The following is a 17,676-nucleotide window of genomic DNA, read 5'->3' as shown; positions in this document are numbered from 1 at the left end:
GTTAATTTTTCATTTGTAGTTCTATATTTTGCAACGATTTTTAACCAAGGCCATTTGTGACAATGTTATACATTTTCACAATGGTTGACCAATCTTTCACTCCAATGTACAACTTAATGTTTCTTTTTTTTCTTAATGTTTCTTTTAAAGTTATAGTGACTGTAAGTTTTGAATCTATCATGGTACCCCTATCATACTTTAGGTAACCAATGGACCTAGATTGTTCCAATATAACATGTTTATGATTTTGTTAAGTGAAAATTGAAACCTTGGCCACCCCATCTGTTATTATAGAAACAGAAATTCCTTTCTGCCTTTTTCTTTGTCATCTTTAATCCTAACATGACAACATAAAACATTTTGATTTGTTGACTTGTATTTTCAGCTGTATCAACAAATATAGCTCTTTGCCTCCATTAGCTATTGCTTCTTCTCTCTTTTCTGTAGCCAGGAACCAAATGTGTTACTGCATTAAGAGACTTAGCCTTTGGAACCTTGCCCTCTTCAGTTCTAGGCCACACAGAATCATTAGTATAATGTTCCTCAAACACTGTCATAATGCTTTTCTCCTCTATTTAAGAGCAGTTAGTAACTTTCTATTGCCTGTTATATCAAATATAAAGCTTTTATGCTAAGAGTTAATATCTGTCTTCATCTGACCTTTTCTCTTTTAGCTATCTCATTTCTTCTTGCTCTTTGGCACAGTCTCTCTGCTACTTCCAAGCCATCTGGTTGTTATTAGCACACAGGATTTGCTTCTAACTGCTTTCCTGCCTGTGCAGATGTCACTCCTTGAATCACTGGGTGCCCACTGCTTCCTGAGGCAGTCCGTTCCATCTTTGGATAGGTCAGTTAGAGAGCTTTTCTCTTTACTGACCCCAAATCAATTACAGTATACAGTATAAGGTTTTCATTTTTATCTTTGTGTGTATGGCAGTCTAATGAGGTCTTCTTTCTTAATTGTTTTGTGTATGTATATTATGTCCACAGTGGCGCTGTTTATCAGCTGTGGGGAAAGATCTCTACATCTGGCAATTTTGCATTTCCATACCCTGGTCTACCCGCCCACCACCCCAGAACCACAACAGCTCAAACTCTTAACTCTGAGCACAGTATGTGTTTAATACATATGTGATAACGAAGCTTTATTCTATATATGGAATTATTTATATGTGAAAAATATATACTTAAGTATACGTATCAAAGGATAACAGAATCTCTATCTCAGAAATGATTCTGTGAATTTTAGTTGTACAGATACAATGCAAGCCTGATCATATGCAAGCTCAGCCCACACACAAGGCAAAATGCTTAAACATTACTAATTGTTTGACTCAGAAAGCAGTACGTTTTGCATGCTTATCTATAATCGGTTATCTTGGCATTGTTACTACAAAACAAAGACAATTATATCTTTCAAATAGCCTTTGTAGCCTGACCTTTTATTAGTGGCTCTAAATTGTTAGCATCTCCAAATGTCCTTGCATTTTAAGCTATTTCAAAAATTGTGTTTCCATAACAATTTTAATGGAATCTCCTGTGAAACGATTTTAATCATTGTAATCAGCCACATCATATAATTAGATTTTAATCAGGACCTTTAACAGTAATCTGAGAGTAGACACTTATAAAAATGTTATGTCTGTGTGGGTTTCTTCTCCTGACCCCCTCCTACCCCAACCATGTGGCACTATAACAATTGACCATGGAGAAAAAAGTTTGCTTTCCATTTGTCCCACATAATGTGGAAAATATTGCCCAGGAACAGGTAGGTAGGGCCATGATCAGTCGATGTCTAGTAGAAAGATACACATATAGTGATAGGCTTTTCACTAAGGCTGTTGCTTCTCTTGTGACCGATAAACACTGACTTACTTGTAGAATGGCCACTAAGTTTGGGAGTGTACCTCTGGGCCATGCAGAAGATTGGAACTCTGGGGCATGGTTGGCATGGGGTGAGGTGGATGGCATGGGTGTGGAGGAACGGTGGGGAGGGCTCATCCAAAACCCATATTACTCTATTGTACTGCTCTGCAGGTCCTGAATTATCAGCAGTGAATTAATCTTTTTCAGTTCTTATTATTACTAGATTTTGTTAAAGCCCACTTTTATGTCTTCCCATTAGTCATCTATGTAATTTTGGAAGGCAAAATGCATGAAGCTCAGAGCTAATTATGCATTCTATTATGCCTTTAGATATCTGGATGAAAGTCATGTTCCGACGCTCAATCCCTTCCCTAAAACTCATTTCCACGACTGATGACTTAATGATCTATTTACTTTAAAGGTTTGCCTTTGGGGACAATGATTTTCCTGGTTAGCTCATTTGAAAGAATAGACTTCTCTTTCATGGAATCTGTAAGTATTTAGAAAAATCATTGGGAGCTTTGAAAATGCAATTGATACAAAATGTGTTGAAACCTATGCTTTGACTATCCCTAGGGAGAGGGGACCCCTTTATATCCATGCAGAGTATGAGAGCCATAGTGTCAAAATTCTCAATTCTATTTGTTAAGCATGAAACCAACCAGCTGTGGAAGCAGTGTGGATGAGGGCAAATTTGCAGCTTTGCAAGTCCAAAGTCAGTGTGTGTGAATAAAAGAATGATAAAATGACACAGTTCTCAAGTAGGATGATTGTTAATCAGTTTTCCCTGATCAGTTTTGTTCTTCCACCATTAATAGCCAAGCTATCATATTATTTATAGCTAGCTATCTAAGAATGCAAACATTAGCCTCATATATGCCTTTCACTTTGATCTCTTAATTTCCTTTTTCCCCCTGCGGTTTTAAAAACAGCAGTCTTCAGTAATAGCATCCATGACTTCTAGGTATAGGTCATATTGTTGGTTACAATAAAGAGATATTTTCTTATGTTTTTAACAGCAGAGTGCAGTATTTTGCAAGGAGAGATGCCTTTGTGAGTTAGGATAGATATATTCATTTCTGTTAGACTATGCTTTTTCTGAGCTTTTATGACACAGTTCAATCAGAATGTGTGCAAAAACCCTTCTGCTATAAACTCTAATATTGGTAAAACGTAAGTCATAAATGCAACTTCAAGCAAGTTCTGGATTTAGTGAGAACAAAAACAAGGTGGATTTCAGGTGAGGACAGACTGTCTCCCTCTAGATGTCAGTGTCCATTCCAGAACCACACTTGCGGCAAAAGATTTCCTTGTTCTGGGTCAGGAAGCCTTCCCCCACCAAGGAGACTGAGCACTTCCCACAGTTGAAGCATTCGCTGTGCCACTGCCGGTCTTGAAAGCAGATAAACTTGGCACCTTTGAGACCTGTAAAGGAATTGCCGAAAAGAATATTCTTTCAATGAAGAGATTAAGCATTTCATCAGGTACTCTTCTAGGAACTGGAGATAACACCAATGAGCAAGTCTATGTAGAGGCAAGTAACCTAGAAGAGAATGCTGCCTCCCATGCCCCTGTGTCCATCTGGGAATGTCGCCGTGGGCAAGTTCCCCCTTGAGATCCAGCCTGATTCCCAGTCAAATTTTTCTGTAATCTACACAAGTAGGTATAATCTGAATATACAAACCAGGTATTTTTGGAAACAGATGAAGATTGCCTAAGACAGATAAGGAAGCACAGTAGAATGCTGTGGGAAGAGGGAATGGATTTCGAAGTCAGAGATACCTAAATATGAATACCTTCTTTCTGCTTTCTTAGAAGCAGAGTGAAGATAAAATAACATAAATGTATACTTTCTAGCCTAGTGCCTGATGTTTCAATGACTTTTAGTTCTGTTACCTCTATTCCTATGGTCAATTTTGCTTCAGATAAAGTTCCATGGTCATATTGTGGTGTGGGGCACAATTTTCCAAAAGCCCCAAATAGAAAATTTCATCCAGACTATCATGGAGTTAACCTAACATGACAACCTTACTACCTTGCCCAGAGACAACTTTAGCCCAGGCTTGCAACAAAGATCTGTGAATCTGATCACTCTGGCCACTGAGGCCATGCTATCCAATGGTTAGTCTCTAAGAAGTACTTTATCAGCCTCCACCATTTCAATCTGGGCTTCTTTAGCTGTAACATTTCTATGAAAGGTAGAAGAATTTGAGTCTTCAGTGAGAATCTCTTTCTATACCCCTAATATGGATCCAGGTTACAATTTAAATAATTGATTTTGAGGCGTTGAAAAGGAGAAAGGTGTAGGGATTGGGAAGGAGTTGGGATGCGTTGGGCCTTTCTTTATTTGCCAAGGTTTTTCCAAGTGATCATAGTGCTATGAACTTCCTGTGATTTGCTCCTTACCCATAGAGTGAGGCTAAAATAGTTCGTATGTTGATTCACATACAGTTTCCAAATACTACATTTGGGGAAGCAAAAAAGGTGAATAAGCATTCTATTTCAGATAAACTCTCCTTAAATATGATAATGAACTTTTATTTTCATACTAGAAGTGTTATTTGATGTCTTTACATATAACTTACTAGTTCATAAATAAATGTACATCAAATTTCTCTACTTCCCTTGATTAAATTTATTGCTCACTTATTTATGATGCTATCATTACTTGCTAATGAGTAAATCAGTAATGAACCAATTAATTCCCTGAATGTTAGTCAAAACATTAATAAGCTGACTGCAAGAATCATGTTCTATATTTGCATGAATCATCTTTGTTCATAAAACTAATTATTACACATCTTGAATTTGATGCTCATGAGTTTTTCTTGATTTTATTAGGTAAGCCTGTACAAGTGGTAAATGTAAAAATAATTCTTCTAGAATTTTACAAAGAGAGAAATAGAAGCGTCTGGTAGTAGGAATTTAAGGAAGGCCTGACTCAGTATGTGAGATGTTTACAAACTGTTTCAACTTTGGATGCATTTACTCCCTCAGGTCATGAGGGTCATTTGCAGTAAGGAAGTCCCCCAGGAAATAAGTCTCTGGCACCTGTTTTATTTGGCTTCATTTATTACTGAAGATTTTGTAGAATAAGAGCTAGCATTTGTTGAGCACTTGAAAACGAGTCAGTCACTATTGTTTTTTTTTTTCCTTAATGTTTATTTCTGAGACAGAGAGAGACAGAGCATGAGAGGGGGAGGGGCAGAGAGAGAGGGAGACACACAGAAATGGAAGCAGGCTCCATGCTCTGAGCTGTCAGCACAGAGCCTGACGCAGGGCTTGAACTCACAGACCGTGAGATCACGACCTGAGCCGAATTCAGAAGCTCAACCGACTGAGCCACCCAGGTGCCCCACAAGTCAGTCACTATTCTAAGCCCTTTACTTATATTGCTTCACAACTCTGACCTTACCTTTATGAAAAGATATTATCATCAACCCTACTTGGCAGAGAAAAATTGATGAACAGAAAGGTTCAAGCACTTGCCCAAATCAGCCAGCTGGTTTATGGCAGATCTGGGATTCAATCCTAGGCCATCTGGCTTCAGAGCCTATGCTCTTAACTTCACCAGAGTAAGTCTGAATTGATCTATTGTAAAGACCATAACCAGGAACATTAGCATTCTTTTCTCAAGAAATAACATTTGAAACTCCTTTTACTCAAAATAAACATGGAAGAAGGGTAAGACGTGATCCTCTTCAACTCCTCATTTGCAAGTAAGGCAAATGAGAACCTCAGTGGTGAGTCACTTACCCATGGCCACACAGTAGTCAGGGCCAGAGGCAAGACCAAGTCTTTTACTCCCTAGTCCAGAGCACTTCCCACTACATCAAGCTGCTTCACTTAACCCAGAAACTTTGAAGGTTTAATCCTATCTTAGAGGGCGAGAGAAAAAAAAAGAAAGGTTTGTAGTTATACCTTGGGTTTGTTCAAATGAATTGGATTTATTCTGATAGGATTTAAAAAAAATCACATCTGGAGACTCACAGATAGATTTAGTTAATATAAAAAAGTATTTTGAAAAAAATGTATTTTGAAATATTCTAATATAGTTTCTTAGGTTGGCACATTGTTTGCATGAATGTGCAACTTCCAACAGATAAATTTATGGCTGTATAAGAACTCCCTATGGCACGTTAATTCAAATGCTCAATTTTCAAGAAGCACTACTTATTGCAAAGCTTATGATTAAGATAATTATCATAAGACTGATTATTCTAAATTAAATACATAATCCTGTATTTGGATTACTTTTGGGTCAAATCTGTGGTTCCTGATCATCCTTATGTTACATGCAGAACAATGTGGGTTTTTTTTTTGGTCTGAGCCTGAAAGAGCTAGGCTCAGATACTGATGTGAAACAATCCAACAGAAAAAAAAATCACTTAGATACGTGAATCTGTGATAGATCAGAATTGAAACTCAAGTTCAGGGCTCGTGGTAGGCTCTTTGCAGGTCAGCATTAGCCACTGAGTACCCAGGAAAATTTCAACCCATTTTGAATTATTTAATTTTCTCATTTCCTCATGGAAGTCCTCCCTTTTTTCTGGATAGTTCAAGAAAAGTGTCATGGAATAAATCAAATGCATCCATTGGGCAGTAATCGCAGATTCTACGGAGATTTTTGAGCTCTCAGTACTGATACATTTCTGGGAGCCCCATTTTCTAACCAAAACTGGTGGATATAGTGGCTTAGTCTTTTGACTAAGGGATTGCCAGATGTGTAGAGGCAGGAGAGCAGAGTGGTTAAGAGTTCAAGCTTTAGAGCCTGATAGTCTGGGATTGCCAATGCAATCCAATGCAAGGACTGGGAAGGTGACATGGCTGAGTGATGGGGACAAGGTGTGAGGAACAGAGCAATGGGGCAGCCGCTGAGCCTATGACAGAGACCTGGCAGGGGAATGTGAAGGTAGTCTGCTCATCCCCGGCAGGCTCTTCATTTACTTTTGACTGCAGAGAGGAGTTTTACATGAGTTGTTTCCAAACATGTGCAGGCCAAACAAAACACACCTGCCAGCCAGATATAGCCATGAACCATGTGAGATTCTGGAAAACATGGTGCCCTGTGCAGGCAAACGGGACCTTGTCAGTTTGTCTGGGTAACTCTCTCCTTCCCCTTGTAAGTCAGTGAAAACCTGCCAAGCTGGGTTTGCAGTGAAACGCTTTTTCTTTCTTTGAAGAGTTAACTTTTATTTTGTGATATATTTGAAGATGGAGGAGGAGGAAAAGGATAAAATGATCTTTAATACTGTGTTACACAAACTGAACTAAAAGAAATGAAATATGATCTAAGAATACAAGGAATGGGGAAGAGAAGTACAGTTCTGCCACATTATTAGGTGACTATAAATGCCTAAAAGAAAAGCTGCTGGTTTTCTCAGGTTATGCCAACTTCAAATTTTACTATAGGATAGCATTCTTCAGAAGTATCTCTGAGGAAAATATAATGGACTATTTTACCTTGAAAAATCTATGTAATTGGACCAATTTATCATTTTGTGATATTTTCAAATCATGTCACATGTGTTCTGTTCTTTCATCAGAATGCTATCTTGTTTTATTTCATCTATTCATAATTGAAATGTCTAACAAATGAATAGAGAGAAAACAGAATGATACACTTGTTAGAAGCATCTTAAAATGAAGTTTAATTAATTCCTGACCTTGGCTACCCTAATTATTACAGCTTCAGATTTGTACAATCCTTGCATTTAATTAAAACCTTTTCTATTTTAGGGTTCCTTTGCCCTTGTTGGAAATTAAGTAGGATTTGTATTTATAAGTATCCCTTCCTCCCATTCAAATCTTTAAATGTCAGGCCTCCTTGTGAAGTTCTTCTCTGAGCTCTCAGCGTATCCTGTTCTTCTTTTTCCCTGAACTATTACTTACAGTCATTACCATTACGTTTATTTATTTATTTTTAAAATATTTATTTTTGAGAGAGAGAGAGAGAGAGAGAGAGATAGGGAGTGAGTAGGGGAGAGGCAGAGAGAGGGAGACAGAGTATCCAAAGCAGGCTCTGTGCTGACAGCAGAAAGCCTGATGCTTGAACTCACTAACCAGGGCTCGAAGGCACTAACTTTGAGATCGTAATCTGAACCGAAGTCAGATGCTTAACTGACTGAGTCACCCAGGCGCTCCTCCATAAGGTTTAGTATTAATTACCCTCTATAGAACATGGCTACCCTAATTACGCTATACATTTGTCTTGAGGGGTCTGTGTAATGTTTCTATTTATATATGGATACCCATGTGTGTGTATCTCAAAAAGAAACATAAGGGAAAGATTATACATATATATATATATATATATATAAAAGATAATATATATAAGGGAAAGATTATATATATATGGGAAAGATTTTATACATATATATATATATAAGATTATATATATATTTTACTTGCCTTTTCTAAATTAACTATAAAGCATCTACATAGCCACAGCTGTCCCATTAACGGACCATATCAAACTGAAGAACTCACCAGTAATGGGTTTGGTGCAGGCTTCACACCTTTTGGCATAAAGATGGTTGTAGCAGTCCACACAGAATGGATAATCATCTCTGGACATAAACTCCTCTTCACAGAGCTCTTTCCTACAGCCACTGCATAGAAAACACTCTTTATGCCATGGCTGGTCACGAAATGTTATCCCACCTGAAGTCACCACCTGCCAAAGGACCACAAAGGCAGTGACCATGGAAGCTATTACAGTTCAGACCTGTCATGATCCTCTTCTGTGCCCATGAGTGTACTTTGGGTTACTCCATCCCCTTGTGTCAGGATGTCCTTTCCCTGTGGTTTTTTTTTTTTTTTGAATCAATATGAGAATCAAAAGGCTATAAGGATTAAGTAGAACTGGCAAAAAATATATATATATGTATATATCCTAATTTCTCTCCTATTGTGGAATAGAAAAGAATTAGGGCCATAACAGACTCAGGAAAATGAAAAAGAAGTAGAGCCCTGATTCCTTTTCTCATCTTTAACTTTCATGTTGGTCTTCAAAGGTCTACCATTAGAACGAAGATATTTTCTATACCATGTTCTTACTTCCATGTCTAGCTTTAAAGGATATTGAAAAAAGCTACTTTTCCCTGAAACCTTTCTTCCAGCAGAAGCAACCCTGACTATTATTGATAAGCACCATCATCCACTAATAATGACTAATATTTCTGAAGTGTGTTTTCAGTCCTTAGTCCTGTGCTAAGGGATGGCCTTTTCTTATGTTCCTAACATCCCGACATAACCAAGACTCTTATTTTTTCCTCCTTTAAAAGGTGAGAAAGTATTGAGGGTTACAGTGGCCAGGTCACTTGTCAGGTCACACAACTAGCATGCAAACCTAAGCTGACTCCATAGCCTCTATACTTAACCAGTAATATAATATTGAGACAAGGTTACTTTCCACTAATGGCAGTTGGTTAGTCCTTGCTGAATTAATGAATAAACACCAAAGGGAAAAACATTTGGATAGCAGTTCCAGTATTATCTCTAGTACAAATGGGGTGCTGTGGCAACTGCATGGGTTTTCAGCTTTGGAACTCTAAGTAATGAACACAGCTTGTATGTTGAACCTTAATGTGTGATGTGCTAGGGTTGTGTCAGAGAAGCTTATTATTCCTCCAAAACCATACATACATACATGTGTGTGTGTGTGTGTGTGTGTGTGTGTGTATATATATATATATATCCCCATGGATTAAACTGGCTTATATAAATCTTTTCAGTCCACGAATAGTACTTTTTAAAAGGCTGAGATATCTTTATTTAGAATCAGATGGGTAAATATTGAACAACTCTTCTTGGATAGCAGTTTTGTAGTCCTAGCATCTTTCGAATCTGTGGCTATTGAGCTCCTGGAGTAGCTGTGGAAACTGGAATGTGCTCATGTGGTATCTGAGATGATTCCTGTGATCGTTGTATCCAAATTCACTAGATACAGAAAATGTGGAACCTATGCAAAGCCATCTCATTGCTGAAAAAATTTAAAAATGTTGTCTATGACACAAGCTTTTGAAAAGATTATTCTAGGGGTGCCTGGGTGGCTCAGTCCGTTAAGCGTCCAACTTCGGCTCAGGTCATGATCTCGTGGTTTGTGAGTTCGAGCCCTGCGTCGGGCTCTGTGCTGACAGCTCAGAGCCTGGAGCCTGCTTCAGATTCTGTCTCCCTCTCTCTCTGCCCCTCCCCTGCTCACACTCTGTCTCTCTCTGTCTTTCAATATTAAATAAAGGTTAAAAAAATATTAAAAAAAGAAAAGATTATGCTAAAGATATTTTTAAGCCTTACAACAAATCTCTTAAAAATTAAAGATATTTAATAGAAAAGTTATTTTTCCTAAAGGAAAAAAATGTATACTATTCTAAATAAGTAAATGGGAAACATAATGGCATGTGTGAACTGAAGCAATTTAAAATACCCCCTACTGATTTCAAATGCCTTACCGCAGGCACAGCAGAATTGAAGATTCCTTTCATTTGTTCAGTCAAATTATTAGCAGGCAATGCTTAAAAGACAACACTTGAAAAATGTATTCACAGCAAAATAAAACTTGATATATAGACCAAAGACTATTTAATTAGGAAGAAGAAACTCTGGAACATTAAAAATAGTTTGCTTGTGATTATGTTCCTTTTGAAGAGGCACGTGGGCTAAGATGAAGTCTAACATCTAGGTTTGGTGTTTGCCACTGACTGATCCCAGGATTTGGAACAAGTTTCTTCTCTGGCAAAGTGGACGCAGTATTGGTTTTGTGCTCAGTAGACAAGAGCCAATGAATCACAGGACACTCTGGGAAGCTCAAGGAGTTTGAATTTAAAGCACTTGTAGTTTGAGGTTACTTGTTTTTGGTAGAAAACAAGTTTTAGTTTCACAAAATAAAATCTATGAAAAAAGTTCTAAGGGCCTGATTTTTAAGTATTTTTTGCCTATTTTGTTTGTGTTATATTTGGTCTCTGGTTTGAGTTTAAACAAATTGTTTTTCTTCAGCTTGGGTCATCTTGATCAGAAACATTTATATCCAGCTTTCCTTGCATGGCTTGTGGTTTTAAAAATTAAATAGAAAACAATCTGGCATGTTGTGGTCTGTCTACTACCCAATATAAATATTTCACAAAGTTTTCATGACTTCAGATCATGTCCTAAATATAGGACAGGCTCCTATAACCTGGGAAATGCCAGTGCTTTACTCTCTAATAGTACTTAGCACTGATGTACTGGAGAAATTCCCCCTCTGAATCTTTATAACATTGAAAGAAAGTTTATATTGCATTCCCAATAAATGGTTTTGAGGTAATTCCTACAGGTTGCACTAATATTTCAGCTTAAGTATTTAAGAAAAATGACCTGAACATGGCCAATTTATTGTCCCTCAAAACAGTGAGATCAACCTACCATTTTATTCCAAGAATCTGTTTCTAAAATGCTTGCCATTGACCCTGGTGAGTCTTCTGAGTTTCATATATCGCAGGTTCATAGCATCTGAGGGTTGCTTATAAAGCCATTTTTAAAGTCAGTGTTTCTGGTAGAGTGAAGGAAGTCTCCGGGTTTAAGATGGTTTTACATTATGTTACTATCAATTGTAACTTCGGCCATCATTATAGTATAATCAAGATTATAATCCAATTATTATAATTTAGGAGTTTATTGATGCCTCTGCAAATGCAGTACTCGTATTTTAAACATATGTAGAAAGTTACTGTGTGCATATGTTCCCATAGAAAGAGGTAATGAGACTTCTAGCTGTCCAGATGCAATTATACAAATAGTCTTGAGATCTGCCAAAGCAGCTCATAGATCAAAAATGTTTAGACAACACTGCATGCTCATCACAATTTATAGTGTTATTTTAAACTTATGATGTCTCATGGGTCAAGGATTTCTTCAAGTACATCTATACCTATTTTATGAAATACAAACAGGTTTTATCAAAGTGATAGAGAGGAGTGACTTTTTCACATAAAAAAAGAATTGGAGAAAGTTTACTTGAAAAGCTTGACTTTTTTTCTTATTGGAAGATATGTTTTCAATGGGTATCCAAGTCAAAAGGCTGTAAATGACACTCTGGAACTGAAGCAAAGGAAACCACTTGCTACCCTTATTCCTTTTTCTGTCTGTATGTCTAATGAATTTCTCTAGTGGTCTTGTCACTCTCTTGAGTCTACCTGTCTACTCATTAGAAATATAAAAGCTTCAAGCCAAGAAGACATTTGTATTGCTGGGACATAATGTGAGAAGTTAAACATTCTGTTTAAATTGGTTCCCTTAATGATTCTGTGAGACAAATTCATATTCCTATGAAAGGAAAGGGATCAACAATTATTTTCTAAGAAGTGTCTTGTATTCAACAAGAGATGTGTGTCCTCTACCAGAATACATGAAATCTTATGTAACAGCAGCAAATGGAATTGGAATATCTATAGCTTTTGGAACTAAAGTCATGTTCTGGGTAGAATTTTATGATGATAAAAATAGGTGGCCATCTTCACTGTGGCAGGCAGTGTGCTCTTGGACATGCTGGAATTTAAAAGTAACATGAATGTGTAAAGACAGACATAACATGATAGTGTCAGTTCATTCCGAATATAGAATGAAGTTAAAAAGCAATGGTCCGGAAGGATCCACAAGCTTCATCCCCTGTAGATAATTACCTTCTTACAAAAGCTGCAGTAGTGAGCAAACTCCTTCTCAAAACACGGTACACAGTAATTGCCACTCTCTTTGGAAATCAAAGGTTTAGTTCCTATTGGCTGTCGGCAATGCTCACACACAAAGCAGGTTTCATGCCAGTAGTTTCCCTTAAATTCCATTTTACGGGAACCTGTACCCCACAAATAAGAACCTGTTAGTACAAATGAAACATAATTTTTTAAGTAAAGATATGTCAAGTTATTTAGAATATATATTTTAACGTTAAGATGATAAGCTAATTGTCTTTATAGAAAAATAGTGTTTTGTTGGTTTCTAAAACATTTATCTGAAAAAGAAAAAGAAAAGGTAGAGTTCAGCCATGATGATGATGAATCGCTCTTTTACTGAAAACTCTTATGCTGTGTAAGCTACAATTTTGAGATTTGAAAGTACAACTAGTGGAGACTCTGAAAGGCTGCATGTGGGTTAGATAGATTGGGCCATAATTATCAGTATTGGGATATTAGGAATGCCTGGGGCACCAACTCTCAGGATGGATGTTGTGCAGTTATGGTCTTCTAGAAACTCTTTTGAATTCATAATAAGAAAATGAGAGAGAACCGTGTTGTTATGCTGATGTCCAGAGGGATTTAGTACAGAATCAAAACTGCAAAAGTGCTTGCCTGAAAGTATAATCATGTACATGAATCCTTGTCTTCCCTAGAAGGAATAAAGATGACTGACCCTCAAACTATATTTTGTCCTGCTACAAAATGATGGTTGGCCCCATTCTCCTATGATGGATTATGCTTCCTGATGCCATTGTTTATGCCTAGGAACCGCTGCTTAATGCACTGTTAGTGTTATTGGTTTAGATTTCATCTTTATGGCTCAGATTGTGGTTGAAAATGCCTGTATGAATTAACTTTACAAAAATACATAGAATGCTGTATTTTACCCATTCAAAACAGAACAAAATGGTCTTTTTATTTCTGAAATACACTAAGTGAAATCAAGAGATAGCAAGATAGATGTCTTTCTCAAAAGTAGGGTTTTCTTAGCTACTATACTCTTCCTATACTTGGGCATAATTCAAAGTGTTACAGCTTCCGTTAGAGACCTGAACTCCCTTGTGATCTCACCAGGCATGATGGTCTTCTTGCAGTGGAAGCACTTGGAGGAGCACTCGTTAGAATAACATTCTGAGCACAGCAGTCGCTCATCCTTGGCAGCAAAAGGCTTTTCCACCAGAGAGTGATTGCATTTGGCGCAACTGAAGCATTGTTCATGCCAGTGTCGGCCTTTGTAACAAAGATCCTTCGAGACAGTAAATATGAGTTAATTAAATGTGCTTGTGACAAAACAGGTCATTTTATAAGACTAAACTGAACACTCCTGGGACTCTGGTACCAGTAGTTTGTGCTGGTAGCTTGAGGAAAAGTTGTCATTGATAGTATTACCCATAGAGAGGAGACTCTCTGGGGCAATTAAGAGCTAGAGCCTGGGCTTTCTTAGTTGGTCAGTAGAGACAGATGGAAAATAAGTGAACTTTTTCCTATTTTTTTCAAATTTCCTCTCACTCCTTTTCATAAGCTATAAGAGGGGCTTTTCATGGAATGATTCTTATTTTTACGTTGTGATATCCTATTATTGTCTGAGATTAAACAAAATCCCAACACAAAGACAAAAAAGAAAAAGGAAAAAAATACAATAATGTTCATTGTGAGAGGAATGGACCGTGTCAGGGCACAATGGACTTAGTGGAGATGAGGCTGATTTGAAGTCAGAAGATATAGATTTTTGAAACTTTAAATTTTCAATTATTTATGTATTTATTCATTTATACTCTTGTCATTCCAGAAATAAATCAACATTTTAGCTGTGTAGCTTTGGGCAAATAACTGAACCTCTTTAATCTTTAGCATCTTAAACTATCTTCTAAGATCACTGTGAAGATTAAAGTATATGTCATATTTCATAGTGCTGAGCATAGTATCTGGCGACTGATGGTAACTTTGAAGATGCTTATACCCAGCAATAGAGCAATGTGGTATTAATAGTCAGTACTAAAGGAAACAAGGCATTCCAAAGCATTTGTCTGCTTGTTTGCATGCAATAATTCTGGGAATTGAAGTGAGACCTACCTTGGAATCTGATTCAATTGGTTCTTTGCATTCCTCACAATAGTTAGAAAAAATACGATCGTAACAGGAAACACAGTATGGATTGTCATTCTTCAGTATGTACTTCTTCCCAAGAAGTGATGTTGCACAGTATTGACAATCGAATTGACCAGTTGTCATTTTGGTTCAGTCCTGTGAATAAGAAAATGATTCATGTTCATAAAAACAATTTTTTTCTAAGATAAATTATAAAGCCTCAATAGGAGTCAAGCACTTGAATGAATTTGTGTCTTACACAAAACAAACAAACAAACAAACAAACAAACAAACAAAAACCCCACCAATTAGGAAAATATGCTTAGTCATGATGACATTTGGGAGTGATTTAGGAAAGGCTACTCTCCTATTTTGGCAGTTCCTATGTGTTTTGTTAACAAAATGCATTAGGCCTGCAGCCAGATTGTGAAAAACATCTTTTATTCATCATTCACTAATGTGAACTTCAATAAGAATGTGATAGGTGTTGAAAGAGGATGGTTTCACCCCAAGGATATAAATAAAAACTGTTGATAGGGCTTTCACTAACTGTCATCACTTACTAACTTGCTGGAGAGTTCTGGAGGAGAGTTCCTTGGAAATCACAACAGTCTCTTTTACTCTAACTGCAATGGAAGTTGATAATCAAGTACATTGTCATTTTCTAGGCCATTCTTTTATTTCTCAAATCTTTATTGGGCACCTAATGAGGTTTCTGCACGTTAGTCCTAAGATATTCCGTGCTACATACTTTCTGTTGGGACATCCTCCTCACTTGTGGCTTCAACCTCCCCAAATATGATGTTGACTCCAAAATCTGTAGCTAAAGCTACACTTGCCTCCTGGGCATCTCCATTTAGATGGCCCACACTAAGTTGGCAAATAAAATTTCTGAGCCGGTAGGATTTGGCCCAAGTGCTAGGTCTTTATGACTGTTGTTGAACCATCGCCCAGATGTAAAAGTGCAGCCAAACCATCAGTGGTAGAAAAGAACTCCAGGCTTCTTCAAGGTTTAGGACTAAACGAATATGGATATAGAATGGTTAATAATAGCAGCATCTTACAGAACAAAAACCTGGTGTGAAACATAAAGCCAAGGCAAGGATAAGAACTTGAGTTATTCTATAATAGGAAAGAATGAAAGAACAAAACATATGGATTTCAAAAAGTTTAACTGGGCATTGAACACAAATGTTTCATTGTCCCCCAAGGTAGTACCACTGATTTTCTTGGAAAATGAGACTCGTTACCTCTGGACTTACTAGAATATATTAGGAGCTATGAATACTTTCTAATTCTCCACCTCAGAAATTTGTTTTTTTAATTTTAGAAAAATCAGAAAATTAGTTATTGTGATGCTCTTTACAGCATTTTTTAACGCTAGTTTTTATTTAATACATTTAAATTGTATTCCCATACGTTTTTGCCTTCTTCTGTTTTAATGTTTTTTTCCAGCAGACTGTCTTGCTGAATATATATTGTCATTATTTCTATATGTAGCAGTTTTGTTATATTGTTCCTCACTAACAGAGAAGAGACTGAGGATTTGGAACATGTGGAGTTTTTCCCAGGAAAGATGAAAACTCCTACTAGAAAGTTCCCAATGGAACATGCCAAAATTATCTGCAAGGAACATTGAATTCCCTATTTGATTAATTCCATAGAACTGTCCCTTCCAAGTGAGTACAAACACACTCAGAGAGTTAGTGAGGACTTGGAAACAGGAGGAAAATAGATGTGATTCCCTTGAAAGATTTTCAAATGCGAGTTTTAATCACATTTACAATGATCATGTGTTTATCTCTTAATAGTGAAATAAGTTATATACCTTTAACTTTCATCACAATATCATTTTATATATTTTATAAATATATAAATATTGATACCACCATGTATATCAATAAATATAAATATTTCTCTAAATAAGTATCCCCATCCTAACCACATAATAGGCCTTACTCCATAGAGAATTCTTAACAAAATGAACCATACTTAAAATTTTTTTTAAAGAAGAAACTTACTTCTTATCTCATCTTTTATTTATGGCGACATCAGAGGGTTGGGTAGGTTGAGAACAGTCATTTCAACACCTCAAAACCTTGTGATTTTGCATTTTATAGAACTATACAGTGAGATTTAGTCTAGGTCAATATGTATTGAATATATACTCAGTAACATTTGAACTCCCTGTCCTCCTGAAGTCTGGATTCTTCTAGCTTAACTCTTACTTGGTAATGGTGAATATAATTTGGGGTAAGAGAACAAACTAAATGTTCACTTTCTTATTCTTGGTTGGGAAAGATACACTGAGAAATTCAGCCCTCATTTTCATGAAGTCTCTCATTTAACTATGGATGTATGAACACATCCAAATAGAGTTTCTTAAATAGAGGTGTTATAACCATATAAATGATGCATATTCTACTAGAACCACGGAGTTTTTAGGGAACTAATAGAAAGAGGGTGAGGAGATACAGTGTCAGGAAACCTTCTCAGAAAGACTTTAAGGAAGTTAAGCTGTTGGAACACAGGAAAGAAGGAAGGAGGGAAGGAAGGGAGGGAGGGAGGATTGATCTCGATTTGGCAGGAAAGTAAGAGGAAAAGACAAATGGGGGAATGGTATGGGTTCTCTTCTGATGTTGGGAAATGGTGAGTCTTGTGAACAGATTTTCACCTTGGTACATTCAGGATTAAAGAAGACTTTGAAGCTAAAGCTTTTTAAAGCTATTTGAATTTTTTTAATTGTTTAATGTTTATTTATTTTTGAGAGAGAGAGAGAGGGAGAGAGAGGGGGGAGGGAGAGAGAGAGAGAGAGAGAGAGAGAGAGAGAGAGAGAGGCAGAGCACAAGCAGGGGAGGGGCAGAGAGAGAGAGGGAGGGAGACACAAAATCCAAAGCAGGCTCCAAGCTGTCAGCACAGAGCCTTATGTGAGGCCTGAACTCACAGACCCCGAGATCATGACCTGAGCCAAAGTCAGACGCTTAACGGACTGAGCCGCCCAGGTGACCCTAAAACT

The 17,676-nt window shown here is 37.1% G+C and overlaps 1 protein-coding gene across 2 annotated transcripts in view; it reads right to left on the bottom strand.

Moving 5' to 3' along the window:
- Positions 1–3,051: 3,051 nt before the first annotated feature.
- FHL5 (four and a half LIM domains 5) overlaps positions 3,052–17,676 on the bottom strand; it is a 41,239-nt gene continuing 26,614 nt past the window's right edge. For both annotated transcript variants that reach the window (XM_047858381.1, XM_047858380.1), the window contains 5 exons: positions 14,646–14,816; positions 13,644–13,818; positions 12,522–12,691; positions 8,356–8,542; positions 3,052–3,291 (listed from right to left, as the gene is read on the bottom strand). In XM_047858381.1, the coding sequence (XP_047714337.1) occupies positions 3,128–3,291; positions 8,356–8,542; positions 12,522–12,691; positions 13,644–13,818; positions 14,646–14,804 (855 nt within the window). In that variant the 5' untranslated portion in view covers positions 14,805–14,816 and the 3' untranslated portion in view covers positions 3,052–3,127. The remainder of the gene's footprint in view (positions 3,292–8,355; positions 8,543–12,521; positions 12,692–13,643; positions 13,819–14,645; positions 14,817–17,676) is intronic.

This window comes from Prionailurus viverrinus, chromosome B2 (genome assembly GCF_022837055.1).
Source record: "Prionailurus viverrinus isolate Anna chromosome B2, UM_Priviv_1.0, whole genome shotgun sequence".
In the NCBI taxonomy this organism is placed as follows: Eukaryota; Metazoa; Chordata; class Mammalia; order Carnivora; family Felidae; genus Prionailurus; species Prionailurus viverrinus.
Note: the sequence above shows the minus strand (reverse complement) of the source record. Positions and strands in the feature narration are given on the sequence as shown.